This window comes from Oncorhynchus kisutch, linkage group LG1, assembly GCF_002021735.2.
Source record: "Oncorhynchus kisutch isolate 150728-3 linkage group LG1, Okis_V2, whole genome shotgun sequence".
NCBI classification, from domain to species: domain Eukaryota; kingdom Metazoa; phylum Chordata; class Actinopteri; order Salmoniformes; family Salmonidae; genus Oncorhynchus; species Oncorhynchus kisutch.
The window spans coordinates 51733217-51749584 of record NC_034174.2 but is presented as its reverse complement, the minus strand read 5'-3'; the positions used below and the strand labels follow the sequence as shown (position 1 = coordinate 51749584).

At 43.2% G+C, this 16368-nt stretch overlaps 1 protein-coding gene across 1 annotated transcript in view; it reads left to right on the top strand.

Moving 5' to 3' along the window:
• The window catches only part of plxnb1b (plexin b1b), a 119826-nt gene that overhangs the window by 72835 nt on the left and 30623 nt on the right, over positions 1-16368 (top strand). Inside the window, exons 3-4 of the mRNA XM_031826739.1 lie at positions 13619-13711; positions 13926-15099. Coding sequence (XP_031682599.1) covers positions 13927-15099 — 1173 coding nt within the window. The 5' untranslated portion in view covers positions 13619-13711; position 13926. The remainder of the gene's footprint in view (positions 1-13618; positions 13712-13925; positions 15100-16368) is intronic.

Below are 16368 nucleotides of genomic sequence, written 5' to 3'. Positions count from 1 at the left end.
AGCGGTGACCACCCTAAATAATGGAATTATACACTCACACCAGGGTTTCAGTTAGGAAAATGTGGCACTGGGCATTTTTATTTACCAGACATCTGCCCGGACCCATAGGTATTGGGTGTGTAACATGATTAGGGTGTTTTCCCACGGTGCTCAGGATGACAGAAATCACATTTAGATTATGGTAATTAATATTAACAGATCATGCAAGTCGATGTGTGTCCTTCTTTCCAAATTCTATTGTGCACTTTGAAGATGTTTGAATAACATTTTACTTTTCCTCAGCCAGCAAGACAACTAATGAACAGCAAAACCACTAGCCCGTCAATCTACTATACCCCATAGTAGAAAAGTTGACCTATTATATTGGTCAGCTTGTTGAGAAGGAAATAGCCTATTCCAAACAGACTCTGGGACAGTTGTGGGAAGATGGATCCACAAATTCATACAACCAGTAAGCCTAGGCTCCTGGACAATTGGCAGTTGCCAACTTTATCGGCTTTTCAAAATTTTCATAGGCCAAAAGGCAATTATTACTGGCTAGCGAAACCCTGACTCACACACACGTTGTACACTCCATCCCGTGCGTGTACACACACGTGTTTTCACATGGCGTGATCCTTCTCAAACAATACTCTAGCCCCACCCCACACACACACACAGTTATGCACTCACACACAATCACATGGACTTTTCCTGACAACCCTACAGTATACTTGGAACAGTTATAGACTCATCTCCACCATAACAGTTATAGACTCACCTCCACCATCTCTCTACATGCATGCTTGCTTGATGAACATAAACTAATCACACATCTTAGGACTGTGACAGCAGCTAATATGGTGCAGATGAATTCAGAGAGACAGGAACTTAGTGGCCTTTCTAAGCTCTTGTGTTTTAACTTCTACTGTTATAAAACCCCTAGACTCTGGCAATTTCTATGGCGACAGCTGGCTGGTCAGCTAAAGCCCTGGAATGCACCAACTCATACCCAAACAATGTCAGAACTTGGGGTAGAAGAGTTGTGTGTGTGTGTGTGTGTGTGTGTGTGTGTGTGTGTGTGTGTGTGTGTGTGTGTGTGTGTTTCCACAAAAGAGAGAAATCTCAGCTAAATCATAGATGAGTCATCCGACACGCTTGTTAAGGTGTGAAAACAGTAGATCCTTTTGAATACATTGCAATGACATCCACCTGTCTCTATTTGAGTGTAGTTAAACTCACATGAGTTTTAGGCCTACACTTCATAGCTTCCTGGCAGCTGTTGTCGTCTATATGCTATGCAAGTGACCCGTCGGTATTCCAGGAAGTAGCCTTTTTAAAAAAAAAAGGTATTTAATGGGAGAAAATGTAGTGCATCTTGTGAAGTAAAGAGGAAGAAGTGGTTACGTTCACAGGGTATACATTAGTTCCTCTGATTGTGTCCCCACAATAACTCCTTTAAAAAATAAAAAAAATTCTAGATCTCAAATTCCTAAGTTTACAGATTAACGTTTGTTTAGTTGCTTTAGAAGTAAGTTTTCAGAGAAAGGACCATCCGAGCTCCTTAGTTTTAACATTGACTCTTGTGAGCGCAACACAGACAGAGTTTGATCAAAGTTTGATCAAAGTTCTCATATGTCATGCCAATATCTGTCCCCCTGAAAGAAGGCGGATCCCCTCAACCAAGCCGCTGTCTTCCGGATATCCATCCCTCTGACAACTCATCAGCCTCCCTCACACAGGAGTCACTCCTCCTCAGGGGCCATAAAGTTTAATAGCCATGGGAACTTCCGTCCCCTCTCCTAGTGACAAGTTTCTCTTCCCCCAGAGCAGTGGAACATGACCAAAAGAGTGTGAGAACAAACTTCTCCCTAAAAGGGGCTAATTTTTAAAAAATACGGTCATTTTTTACGTCTTGTACCAGTAGAGAATAACTTTCCGGAAGAACACACACGCAGTAATCTCCCTATCAGAAAGTTAATCAACTGAGCTGCCGAGGAGGAATGTGTTCTCTTCAGTTCAGCAGCCATTGTTCTCTATAAATAACTAGCCAGGCAAGCGGTCAGGCCAACTGGCAGGCTGGGGAACAGTTATTCATGGGGCACTACTTGTATCGCGACCCAACTCCGTCTGGAAAGGCTGGCGCAGAAGCCATGAAACGACTTGTACCAAATAAAAAAAAATACACACAGGGACTGACAATCAATAACACTTGAAAGGCTATCTCTGTAATGGTAATGTTATGATTTGCTCAGAGTGAAAGGGCACAAATAGTGTCTTTATAAAGAGGGACTGATGGTGAGTAGCAATTCAATATCATAAATTAAACAAACAGTGAAACTCTACTCAGCCCTTTCAAGAGAGTTTTGGAAGAAGAGTCAAGTCTGATGCAGAAAATAAATAATGTACCACAGCTTTTGTAACATAATCTGTGGCCAACTTTTTAAAGATTTTGGCAGGCGTTGATTGTAACATATTACAAACTGTAACATGACTCAGTTCAGAGTCTTAGAAGAAAATGTTTGAAGCACACTGATAAATAAAGTCTACTTGAACGAACTGGACACAGAGCAGTCTAATTTATTTTTATTTAACTAGGCAAGTTGGTTAAAAACAAATTCTTATTTACAATGACGGCCTGCCCTGGCCTAACCCAGACAACGCTGGGCCAATTGTGCACCGCCCTATGGGACTCCCATTCATGGCCTGATATGATACAGCCTAGTTAACTTATACAGTACTTCTCTCACAAGCACCGGCATCATACAAGTTATGCAAGTTAACACCTGGGCAATTACGTTAGGAATAAACATGGCCTTTCAAAGATTCAACTCATGCGTAATAATGAAAACATTTATAATCCTCATATAAACAAACGTCCTCACTGTCAACTACGTTTATTTTCAGAAAACTTAACGTGTGTAAATTTGTCGAAACATAACAAGACTTCACAACTGAGACATAAACTGAACAAGTTCCACAGACATGTGACTAACAGAAATGGAATTATGTGTCCCTGAACAAAGGGGGAGGTCAAAATCCAAAGTAACAGTCAATATCTAGTGAATCCGACAAGCACCCCTGGTGAGACAAAACCACGACTCATCAGTGAAGAGACATTTTTGCCAGTTCTGTCTGGCCCAGCGACGGTGGGTTTGTGCCCATAGGTGACGTTGTTGCCGGGGATGTCTGGTGAGGACTTGCCTTACAACAGGCCTGCAAGCCCTCAGGTAGCCTCTCTCAGCCTATTGCGGACAGTCTGAACACTGATGGAGGGATTGTGCATTCCTGGTGTAACTCGGGCAGTTGTTGTTGCCATCCTGTACCGGTCCTGCAGGTGTGATATTCGGATGTACCAATCCTGTGCAGGTGTTGTTACACGTGGTCTTCCACTGAGAGGATGATCAGCTGTCCGTCCTGTCTCCCTGTAGCGCTGTCTTAGGCGTCTCACAGTACAGACATTCCAATTTATTGCCCTGGCCATATCTGCAGTCCTCATGCCTCCTTGCAGCATGCCTAAGGCACGTTCACTCAAATGAGTAGGGATCCTGGGCATCTTTCTTCTGGTGTTCTTCAGAGTCCGTAGAAAGGCCTCATTAGTGTCCTAAGTTTTCATAACTCTGACCTTAATTGCCTACCGTCTGTAAGCTGTTAGTGTCCTAACGACCGTTCAACAGGTGCATGTTCATTAATTGTTTATGGTTCATTGAACAAGCATGGGAAACAGAGTTTAAACCCTTTACAATGAAGATCTGTGAAGTTATTTGGATTTTTATGAATTATCTTTTGAAAGACAGGGTCCTGAAATGGGATGTTTCTTTTTTCTTGCCGAGTTTAGATACTGCTGCCCAGTGACTAGGTGTGTGCTGTCACAGATACAGTGCCTTCATAAAGTATTCACACCACTTGACTTTTTCCACATTTTGTTGTGTTACAGCCTGAATTTAAAATGTTTTAAATTATACTTTTTTTCCGTCACTGGCCTATACACAAAAAATACCCCATAATGTCAAAGTGGATTTATGTTTAAAAATGTGTTTTTACAAATTTACTAAAAATGAAAACCTGAAATGTCTTGAGTCTAATTATTCAACCCTTCTGTTATAGCAAGCCTAAATAAGTTCAGGAGTAGAACATTTCTTAATAACAAGTCTCATAAGTTTCATGGTCTCACTCTGTGTGCCTTTATAGTGTTTAATTAACATGATTTTTTTTTATGACTACCTCATCTATGTACCCCACACATACAATTATCTGTAAGGTCCCTCAGTCGAGCTGTGAATTTCAAACACAGATTCAACCATAAAGACCACTGAGGTTTTCCAATACCTCGCAAAGAAGGGCAACCATTGGTAAATGGGTAAAAAAATTATATCCCTATGAGCATGGTGACGTTAGTAATTATACTTTTGATGGTATATAAATACAACCAGTAACTACAAAGATACATGCACCCTCCAAACTCTGTTGCTGGAGAGGAAGAAAACTGCTCAGGAATTTGACCATGAAGCCATTGGTGACTTTAAAACAGTTCGAGTTTAATGGCTGTGATAGGAGAAAACTGAGGATGGATCAACAATATTGTAGTTACTCTACTCACCTAATTGACAGAGTGAAAAGAAGGAAGCCTGTACAGAATACAAATATTCCTAAACATGCGTCCTGTTTGCAACAAGTCCCTAAAGTAATTCTGCAATAAATGTTGCAAAGCAATTCACTTTTTGCCTCTAATACAAAGTGTTATGTTTGGGGCAAATCCAATACAACACATTACTGAGTACCACTCTCCATATTTTCAAGCATAGTGGTGGCTGCATCGTGTTATGGGTATGCTTGTAATAGTTAAGGACTGCCTAGTTTTTCAGAATAAAAAATAAATGGAATGGGGCTAAGCACAGGCAAAATCCTAGAGGAAAACCTGGATGTCTGCTTTTCACCAGCCACTGGGAGATGAATTCACCTTTCAACAGGACAATAACCTAAAACACAAGGCAAAATCTACACTGGAGTTGCTTACCAAGAAGAGAGTGAATGTTCCTGAGTGGCTTTGTTACAGTTTTGACTTATATGTGCTTGAAAATCTATGGCAAGACCTGAAAATGGCTGTCTAGCAATAATAAACAACACATTTTACAGAGCTTTAACTTCCAGATTTGTTTTGTGGACCAAGGGTGGGTCCAAGAAGATCCTCCGGACACTCCTCCAAATGATGCTCCACCACGCCCCTGTACTTTTAGTTTTTTACAAGCAACTTCTCCCTTCCCACTCAACATACTTTGGGATTCTTTGGGTGTGAGACACTACAGTAGATATTACAGTTGGTCAGATGCTGGACCTGCCGTATGCAGTACTTCACCAATGACCGTGTCAAAGAAACTCGTACAGTGACTTCATGAAGTATTTGTATTTATTATGGATTCCCATTAGCTGCTGCCCTTGACATTTATCAACATTTTTTTGTTATTGATTTAAATGTCATTTTTTGTCAACAATCTACACAAAATACCTGCTTTTTGGACCCTCATTAAGGGTCTCCCGGGGTTAGGGGTTTGGATTGACATGCCAGTCAATCACTTCCCTTTAGTCGCACCCATAATTGTTTGCTCTCTCTGAAATGGAAGCCATACATATCACCCTCTGATATATCCCAATGAAAACATACAGGGGCGTGATCAGACACATGTTTGTTGATAAGCTAAGACTGACTAACGATGTCGTAATTTCTCCACTCACGCCACTTGATGCGTTTGCTTATTTAAAGCACAATAGCGTACATTTGTACTGACCCTCGTCGGCTAGCCTTTACGAGCTTCCCTGAATGGTTTAAGCAATTTGTATATCACAGGTTTCTCTGTGTGTGCTGTAACAGTTGCACTGTGAAAAGGGGTGGGGTGGGGGAGGGTACATCGACGCCAGTGTTTGTGTAATTGAACATGGGCTCTAAAGCATCCTTTGTAAACACTCTTTTGTTGATGTTAGGAAGTGACTGACCGCAGGAGGCCGTGTGCACTCTGCAGACCTGATTTTTGTCCCGCTTTTCTGTCGAGCAAAGGAAAGGGTGTGCGAGCGTGGGTGTGGGATGGGATGGGATGGGAGTCCACTTCTCCTTCTCCATTCTTCCCTCTCTGGGTGTTGAATGGGGAATATGGGCAAGCCCTGTAATTAATGGCTCTCTCTCTCTTTTTTATCCCCCCCATTTGTGGCTTATTATCATTAGTCACATTCCATCAGTTCTCAGGGAGCACTGAGGCTTGCGAGCACTTGTTTGTGGTGATTTCTCTGGGTCTGTCTCGCTCTTTTCCTCTCTCGCCCTTTCTCTCCCTCATTCTTCCCTTCAATTGTCCTATCTTTTTTGTCCCTTTTCTCTCTCCCTCTCTGTGTCTCTGTCTCTGTCTCTCTCTCTGTGTGTGTGTGTGTGTGTGTGTGTGTGTCTGACTGACTGATTTGGGCTTGATTGAATGAGATGGTGGTGGTGTGTGGGAGTCGACTTCAGTAAACAGATGATGGCCTACCAGGAATGCTCCGTAGTCGTTGGCTAGGCCCAGACCAGTTGACCTCCTTGAGTTCTGTACCCACAGTATACCAGAAAACCCAGACCCCAAATCCCTGACAACCTAGTCTGTATCCATGGTGACCTCTCTGTATCCAAGGGCAGTACAGCCAATGAGAACCTGTATAGATCAATTGAAAACCCATATAGGCTAGTAAGGCTAAATCTCACAAACACACATAAGCATATACATTGGCCACACATTTAGGCTCTACACAAACAGGCTTGGTCCGCAGCTTTACTTTGACGGTAGGCCTAGACACTGTATACTCTGTTCAGTCTGCACAGCTTGACCATAGGAATCCGGTGCATTAGCTTCTGTGTCCACTCCAATCAGTAAAGAGACAGAGGGGGAAAGGAATACTCCATTACTCTGAGGTGAAAGAAACATTACATACAGATAAACCAATTACAAGCACACATTTCCTCCCTGCTCTCCTTTCACAATGATACCTAACCCCCCCCCCCCCACAAAAAAAAAACTACGACTTCCCCTGGAGGCAAAATCGAATTTGGAGATCCGACTACAAGAATTGAATCACCGCTCCATTCGCCCTTTCTCGTATATCAAAAAAACTCTGAATGAAGTTTAGCCTGATTGGATTATTGCTTCGGGAAAAGGAACTCATTTCCAAGTCAAACAGGACGAAGTGGAGTGAGAAGCCAGTGTGCCGTACGTTTTCTGGCAGCTTTATTTCCTAAAATAAGTTTGAGGGAAGGGAGTAAAGAAGGAAAAAAAAGAAGGATTAACAGACGTTGAACTGACCCAACTGTTGCTCTTGGACCGTGAACGCACAGGCCTGCAAGATTTTTGCCATCATTCAAAGTGACAACCACGTAACTGGGTTGTGCCAAATTCACCATGACCCGCGATGGTATTACATGCGACCCCCAGAATCCGGTGGTCATGGAGGAAATGGGAGAAACACTGTTTGTTGCTATAGTCTTTCACAGAGTTAACATGTCATTCCTGACGGGGCTGCCCTAGGCTCCGGGGCTGTAGCGTTCTCAGGGTTAGCGATCTTTCTTGCGAGGCAGAGTTAGTATAGGGAAGAGGTTTCCAGAAGAGTCGTGACAGGCTCACAATCTTAGGAGAGTTGGGTTAGTTGATCCATTTTTTTGTACATTCAGCATCACTCCATCAACGGAAATATGGTATTCTTTTTAACAAAGATATCTACATATATTTCAGGATATTGTGTATCACTGGAAAATCAGAATTCATCAAAACATTAGTTTTGAAAACATAGCTTGTCCAAAAAAATGTGGTCTCTTGGCACAACTTAACCCGAGTATGGGTCAAGTCGAACCACGGGACAGGGTAAGTTAGGAGTTTATTTCCCAAACACAATTCAACACAATCACAAAGCTTGTTTTTTCTTTTAATCATTTAACAATTTTAACATAGGCCAGCCCAATGTTGTTACCTCATATCACAAGCAATAATGCCTTGCAATTACACCTGGGAAGAAAACACTCTTACATTTGCTCAACCTTTGCCTCAACTTACTCCATGGCCATTGGCTTAACTTACCCCAGGGTAAACCTTTTAGCTATATTAGTCCACACAGCTACAAGAATGCACTTTTAATGCTCAGTTTAGGACCTCATATGGAAGGTTATAGAGACCCCAACTGATGTATAGAACAAAGTGATCTACTTTGGTTTAAATACAAGAATTCAGAAACCTGTAACACCATAAATTCATTTGACTTGGTGAAAATCTGTTTTTTGGATCTTACGTTTTCCATGTGGTTTCTTCCTTCACAGACCATGAAATGATGACCTCTTAATTAATATTTGATAAAATGATACATTTTGTATATGGCTTTCTCGAAACAAGGGTGGCTCGACTTACCCCACTCTCCCCTATCTGGGTTCAAATATGATGTGAAATCATTTATATTTTTTATACTTAAGTATTTTTTCAAAACAATATAGAGTATCAACAGAAACAAACTTTTAAAAAACAGCAGTTGCTATAAAGTAGGTACATAATAATATACAGCTTTGCACACCTTTGCACACCTTGTACAATATTTGCACATTATTAATTGAAGCAATTTTAAAGTCTTTCCAAAGATTTTCAAGCCAATTTAAGTCAAAACTGTAACTAGGCCACTCGGGAACATTCACTGTTGTCTTGGTAAGCAACTCCAGTGTATACCTGGCCTTGTTTTAGGTTATTGTTCTGCTGAAAGGTGCATTTGTCTCACTGTGTTTGTTGGAAAGCAGACTGAACCAGGTTTTCCTCTAGAATTTTACCTGTGCTTAGCTGTATTCCATTTATTTTTATCCTAAATAACTCTGTAGTCCTTGCTGATGACAAACATACCCATAAAATGATGCAGCCACCACCATGCTTGAAAATATGAAGTGTTACTCAGAGATGTGTTGTTGGATTTGTCCCAAACATAACGCTTTGTATGCAGGACAAAGTATTTTTTTTTGCTGTTTTTAAATACTGAACAAAAATAAAAACGCAACCTGTAAAGTGTTGATCCCATGTTTCATGAGCTGAAATAAAAGATCCCAGAAATGTTCCGTATGCACAAAAATCTTATTTTCTCTCCAATTTTGTGCACAAATGTGTTTACATCCCTGTTAGTGAGCATTTATCCTTTGCCAAGATATGCCGCACCTTTCAGGTAGATGGGTTATCAAAAAGCTGATTAAACAGCATGATCATTACACAGGTGCCCCTTGTGCTGGGGACAATCAAAGGCCACTCTAAAATGTGCAGTTTTGTCACACAACACAATGCCATGGATGTCTCAAGTTTTGAGGCAGCGTACAATTGGCATGCAGGAATGTCCGCTAGAGCTGTTGCCAGATAATTTAATGTTAATTTCTCTACCATAAGCTTCCTCCAATGTTGTTTTAAATAATTTGGCAGTATGTCCAACCGGCCTCACAACTGCAGACCATGAGTAACCATCCCAGGACCTCCACATCCGGCTCATTCACCTGCAGGATGAGGCCAGCCACCCGGATAGCTGATGAAATTGAGGAGTATTTCTGTCTGTAATAAAGCCCTTTGTGGGGAAAGACTCATTCTGATTGGCTCCCAGGCCCACCAATGGCTGCGCCCCTGCCCAGTCATGTGAAATCAATAGATTAGGGCCTAATGAATTTATTTCATTTGACTGATTTCCTTATGAACTGTAACTCAATAAAATCGTTGAAATTGTTGCATGTTGCACTTTATATTTTTGTTCAATAGACTTTAGTGCCTTATTGCAAACAGGATGCATGTTTTGGAATATTTTGATTTTGTACAGGCTTGCGTTCTTTGCACTCTGTCATTGTAGTTATGCCACAATACTAAACTAAATGTTGTTGATCCATCCTTAGTTTTTTCCCATCACAGCCATTAAACTCTACCTGTTTTAAAGTCACCATTGGTCTCATGGTGAAACCTGTGAGTGGTTTCCACCTTCTCCGGCAACTGAGCCCGGAAGGACACCTGTATCTTTGTAGTGACTGGGTGTATTGATACACCATCCAAAGTGTAATTAATAGCTTCACCATGCTCAAAGGGATATTAAATGTCTTGCTTTAAAAAAAAAATCTGCCAATAGGTGACCTTCTTTGCAAGTGATTTGAAAACCTCCCTAGTCTTTGTGGTTCAATTTGTTTTTGAAATTCGCAGCTCAACTGAGGAACCTTACAGATAAATGTATGTGTGGGGTACAGAGATGAGAGAGGAATTCAAAAATCATGTTAAACTCTATTATTGCACACAGACTGAGTCCATGCAACTTAATAAGTCACTTGTTCAGTAAATTTGTATTCCTTAACTTATTATTAAGACATTTCAGCTGTATTGATGTATTGGATTATTCTTTGCCATTCTTTAGATTTTGAGGCTTCCACTTTTTACCAGTTGTGTTAATGATTTATTTCTTTTTATTTAACTAGGCAAGTCAGTTAAGAACAAATTGTTATTTACAATGACGGCCTACCAAAAGGCAAAAGGCCTCCTACGGGGGCTGGGATTAAACATTTTAAATATGTAACAAAACACACGTCACAACAAGCGAGACACTACATAAAGAGAGACCTAAGACCAACACCACATGGCAGCAATACACCATGGTACAAACATTATTGGGCATAGACAACAGCACAAAGGCAAGAAGGTAGAGACAACAATACATCATGTGAAGCAGCCACAACTGTCAGTAAGATGATTGAGTCTTTGAATGAAGAAACCCTGTCCAGTTTGAGTGTTTGTTTTTGCAGCTCGTTCTAGTCGCTAGCTGCAGCGAACTGAAAAGAGGAGCGATCAAGGGATGTGTGTGCTTTGGGGACCTTTAACAGAATGTGACTGGCAGAACGGGTGTTGTATGTGGAGGATGAGGGCTGTAGCAGATATCTCGGATCGGGGGGAGTGAGGCCTGAGAAGGTTTTATAAATAAGCATCAACCAGTGGGTCGTGCGATGGGTATACAGAGACAACCAGTTTATAGAGGAGTATAGAGTGCAATGATGTGTCCTATAAGGAGCATTGGTGACAAATCTGATGGTAAAAAACATCCGAGCTGCTCGAGAGCTCCCTTACCTGCTGATCTCTATAAATTACGTTTCCATAATCTAGGATGGGTAGGACCTGGTAATGGCTCTTACTTTAATCGGGTATTTTTATTTAACGAGGCAAGTCAGTTTAAGAACATTCTTATTTACAATGACGGCCTACCCCTGGCCAAACCCTCCCCTAACCCAGACGACGCTGGGCCAATTGTGCGCCACGTTATGGGACTCCCGATCATGGCCGGTTGTGATACAGCCCGGTATTGAACCAGGGTCTGTGGTAACGCCTCTAGCACTGAGATGCAGTGCCTTAGACCGCTGCACCACTCGGGCGATATCTATCACTTCCCATCACATTCTCTGGAATATTGCCAGGATACATTACATGGCAAGTTCTAGGGACTTCATATCCCAGGACATATTTTAACACTGAGCATACATTATCTCCAAACAATGACATCTTCTGACATTCCCCAAAAACTGGTGTGGTTGGCATCTACATGGCCACACAGCCACCAACATGGCTGCTGTGTCCCTAACTGTTGGCTTTTCATTCTAGGAGTGATTTCTTTTTTTTTTAACTGTCAGTTTTCCAATTAAACTTCCTCCATTTTCTTGAGTTTGTAGAAGTACAGTAAGTTGTGTTCTGCATATATTGTTCCAGTCTTCCACTGAGATGTCCATCTTCAGTTCGTTTTCCTATTTTTGAATATACAGGGTTGAGTCTTTTCTAGTGGGCAATCAGGCTGAGACAGAGTGAGGAGATTGTCTTGGATGTTCCTTGGTTATATGCATTTTGAATAACACGAACACGAATAGTGTCATTTGGTATTGAAGATGGTTCTGTCATTTTTATCTAATTTGAAATCTTTCAAATATACGTTTTGAGTTTGCTTTTGCCTGCATGGATTGACAGATGGGTGGGGCTTTGCATTTCTGCCAGTTCTATTGGTTCCATTGAACCAGGCAAGCTCAATGGACCCCGGCTGAAGCGTTTTAAATGATTTCAAATAGTGTTTGAACCAGGCAAGCTCAATGAATCCCGGCTGAAGCGTTTTGAATGATTTCAAATAGTGTTTGAACCCAGGTATGCTCAGCAAAGGGGGTTCACGACCTGACAACTTGTAGACAGAATAACCCTTTTTTGGCTTTTAATTTGTTTTTGTTGTTCCTTCGCCGGATCAAAGGGGAGAGTCTGTCTTTTGGCTTGTTTTGTCAGTGTGTCCTATCTTCCCTCCGAATCCCGACCCAATGTTTGGATTGCTTGTTTTGAATGTTCACCGACTAAGGCATCAATCAAAGAGCGACTTTGCCCCTGGTGCCTTCAGTTGATAAAACTTTCCAGAGAACTGTAATTACTTATACATGAGCAGGCTATCAAGCGGAAAAACAAACGTTTGTAGAGGAAGTGCAAAATTACGGCTTGATGTAATTCATGTCAGGTCAAAATTATATCGATTTGGAGAGAAAAAAACGGTGGTAATTATAATTATTATGCTTGAGTAAAAATGTTTTATTTTGTTAATAGTTTGGCCCCCTGCCAAGCCTACCCTATTTCCCAGATAAAACCTCTACCTCTCCTCGTAAAGAGGGCTCTCAACATGCCTCAGTGTGGTGAGGAATGAGGTGTGGTGGAGGGGTGAATAGTTTATATTTCAGTGTGTCTCTTTCTCTTGCTCCTCTCACTACAGACAGAGCGAGAGAGATCCGTCTGAACTAGCAGTGGATAATCTCACTTCCGTGCCAGTGACTGGAGGGGGGGGGGGGGTACAGAAGTGGGGAGGGAGATGTGCAGAGGTAGAGTGAGAGTTAGGCTGGCTATGTCCCAGATGGCACCCCTGTTCCCTATATAGTGCACTACCTTTGATCAGAACCCTTTGGGGCCTCGTCAAAAGTAGTTCACTAAATAGGGAGTAGGATGACATTTCGGACGCACACAGTATTATGTTGGTGCCAGGAATGACTGTGGTTAAAGTGTCCAGGCGTGTTAGTGGCTGAAGTGAAATGTTTTTGCCTGGTAGCCTAGAATTGGGGAGGGTTTGGAGCAATGAGTGTGTGTAGTACTGAAAACTCTCTATGAGTGACACTACTTGACCTGGCTTTTGATAAGAATGGCTTCCCAGGCCAGTGAAAACGGATGTTGTTGGGAAAAGGCAGGTCTGACTGGAATTTCAATGGGAATGAGCTCCATTTTGTCAAACGTGCTCACAGTGCACAACCAAACACCGTATCGCTCAGGGGGATAATGAATTATTATGGAGTGCAGGAGACCTGAGTGTGAACCCTGATTCTGAACCTGGTCTGTCACATGTGTATCTGCTGGAGCAGGATTAGATGACTTCCTATTTTTACTTAGACTTGTGTTTTATGTGTTGGGATTTGTTCAATAAGAAACATGCCAGCTCTGGTGTTGGGGTAACACTTGTTGCTGCTAGCACCTGTTGCTAACACTTGAGGTGTTGAGGTAAGTGGAAACCTTTATATATACTTGGACTGGTGTTCCTTGGTTTACAGAGATGTTAACCATTTGTCCCTTTGTCTCCCTTTGTCTTGCAGATTGGAGCTGTAGAGGAGGTATTTTTAACCAAACCAAGCTGCTGGGAGGTCAAGAGGTGACATGCCTCTGTAACGCATCGTTGGAAACAAATGGTGAGGAAAAGCTATCCTATTCATTCGTCAAATAGAGGTATAAGTTGTAGTTTATCAGTTTGTACAGGGCCTTGTTTTTGAATGTAAATGTGTAGTGTACAAGTGTGTGTACAAGGGACTTAGAAATGTTGTGAATCTCGTCTATGTACTGTATATACGTATCTATGGTTAAAAATAGTGTGTGAATCCCTCTCTTTCTCCCCTGGGTTGCCAGAATGGTTGCCATGCCTCCGGGGATGGTGCGACATGGTTTCTCAGTCCCAGCGGCGGTCCCAGTACTGTCGCTGCTGCTAGCTGCCAGCTGGCCCTCCTATGGCCTGGCCTGGGTCTCTGACCCCTCCTCCACCGCCTCTTCCCCTTACCCCACCTTCACCCGCACAGACGCCCTCTTCGAGCACCTGGCCCTGCACCCAGACCCTGCAGTCGGGCGCATCTACGTGGGAGCGCGGGACCACCTCTTCCAGCTGGACCGCAATCTGACCGCCGAGCTCCAGGACAACACGGGGCCCGTGACAGACAGCCGCGAGTGCCTGCCCCCCGTCACCGAGAGCAACTGCCCGCAAGCGCGGCGCACCAGCAACCACAACAAACTCCTGCTGGTGGACCCCTACGCCATGGAACTGATCACTTGCGGCAGCGTTAACCAGGGCATCTGCCAGAAGCGGAGTCTGGACTCGGTGGGTACGGTGCTGTTCTCGGCCGAGCGGCCCGTGGACACGCAGTACGTGGCTGCCAACCACCCCAATGTGAGCACAGTGGGCCTGGTGGTGCGCTCCCGCCCCGACCGCCAGCCCGTGCTCTTTGTGGGCCGTGGCTACACCAGCAGCCACCCACCCATCTCCACACGCAACCTGGCCCAGGAGCCCGTCTTCTCCTACGAAGAAACGGCGAAGCTAGCAGTGGCGGGTCGCCTCTCGGAGTACGACCACCACTTCGTGGCGTCCTTCGCCCACCGCCAGCACGTTTACTTCCTGTTCTACCGCCGCGACATTAAGTCTCAGTCTCGCGAGTACCGCACCTACGTGTCACGCGTGTGCCTGGACGACCAGGCCTACTACTCGTACGTGGAAGTGCCCCTGGCCTGTCGCTCGGCGGCCGGGAAGAGCTACAACTTGCTCCAGGCTGTCCGCCTTGGTCTACCACCCAAGCAGAATGGGGGCGATGCTGGGCAGGCAGAGGTGCTCCTGGGGGTGTTCTCCACCCGGCAGGCCTCGTCCACGCGACCCAGCGAGGACTCTGCTCTTTGCATGTTCAATCTTGATGATTTGGACCAGAGGATCAACTCCACCAGGGACCTGTGTTACACACAGTTCGGCCGGGACGAGGGAGGGGGGGAGGCGGCCTACATCGAGTACGAAGTCAAATCTAACTGCGCCAACCTGCCGTCGGTGAGTAGGAGTGGGGATGAGTGGATTGACTTGCCAGGTCCTTATTTTATACAATCCTGGGTTCAAATAGTGATCGTAATCTTTCCAAATCTTTTAACATTCGCTATAGCCTGTCTTGAGGCTCAGGTGGACGGGGTTTGGCATTTTGGACTATTCCATTCATTTCCATATTGTCAAACAAGCTCACTCAAGCCCGCTAAAGTATTTGAAATAATTTCGCATACTATTAGAACCCAGGTCTATTCGCCAATTCCTTATTGTGTTGTGTCTCTGGAAGCACTTTAGTTTACAGTCCCTTTTATTGCTGATATTTAGGCTACCTCGTATGAGGAAATTGTGGGGCAACAATGGGTACTTTCCGGTGCCCCTTGCCAAAAATCCAACAATTTGTAACCATTCTGTGCCAGATTGTAAGCAGTAATCCTTGTTTTATTGTGTCTGGTAGTGTTTTATTTAATAGTTCTGTTCAGCTGGTATGTATTACGAAATGACATGGCATGCAATTGATACGTTTTGGTCCTTGTTTGAAAACCTAGTGGTAGTATTAGAATATTATGAAGTGATAATAATGTAGTATGTATGCTGTAACTGTGTTTTTAAGTACTTAGAAAGCAACTAGAGGATGGTAAAATAGAGTTTAACTGGGTTTCCTTGACATGTGCGAATTAAGATGTTTCTTTCAAAGTCTGAATGTCTTCTAAATTTACTGTAAGCCTACTATTGAGCATGCTACTAGATCAGCCGCTTTCCGGAGTCATTCGGTTTCAGCAACGTGACCTCCATGTTAGAAATGTCATGGCATTTAATTTGATCTTTTAGTACAGACAAATGTAATCCTCCTATTTTGGGAATTCAATTTGATTATTTTCTCGTAATGCCACTAGCTTTGGAAATTCCCCTGTTGTCTCTCTCTCTCTCTCTGTGTGTGTGCTGTATACACATGTGTATACTTGTATGTGCGCTTTTGTGTGTACCTTTAGTGCGACTACCGCACCAACTACAGTTGGTCGCTGAGCCACAGTGTGTTTAATGATACATCACATAGAGGAAACAGAACAATTGTTCAACTCTGACCCTTGAATGCTGTTTACCTCCAGTGCGGGTTGGGGAACAGTAGTGTGGTGGTCCTGTGTCACAAATGACACCCTATTCCCTGTATAGTGCACTACTTTTGACCAGAGCCCTATGGGCCCTGGTCAAAAGTAGTGCACTACATAGGAAACAGGTGGGACGCATGCTGGGTAATTTAATAGGATTGTAAGGGGGGAA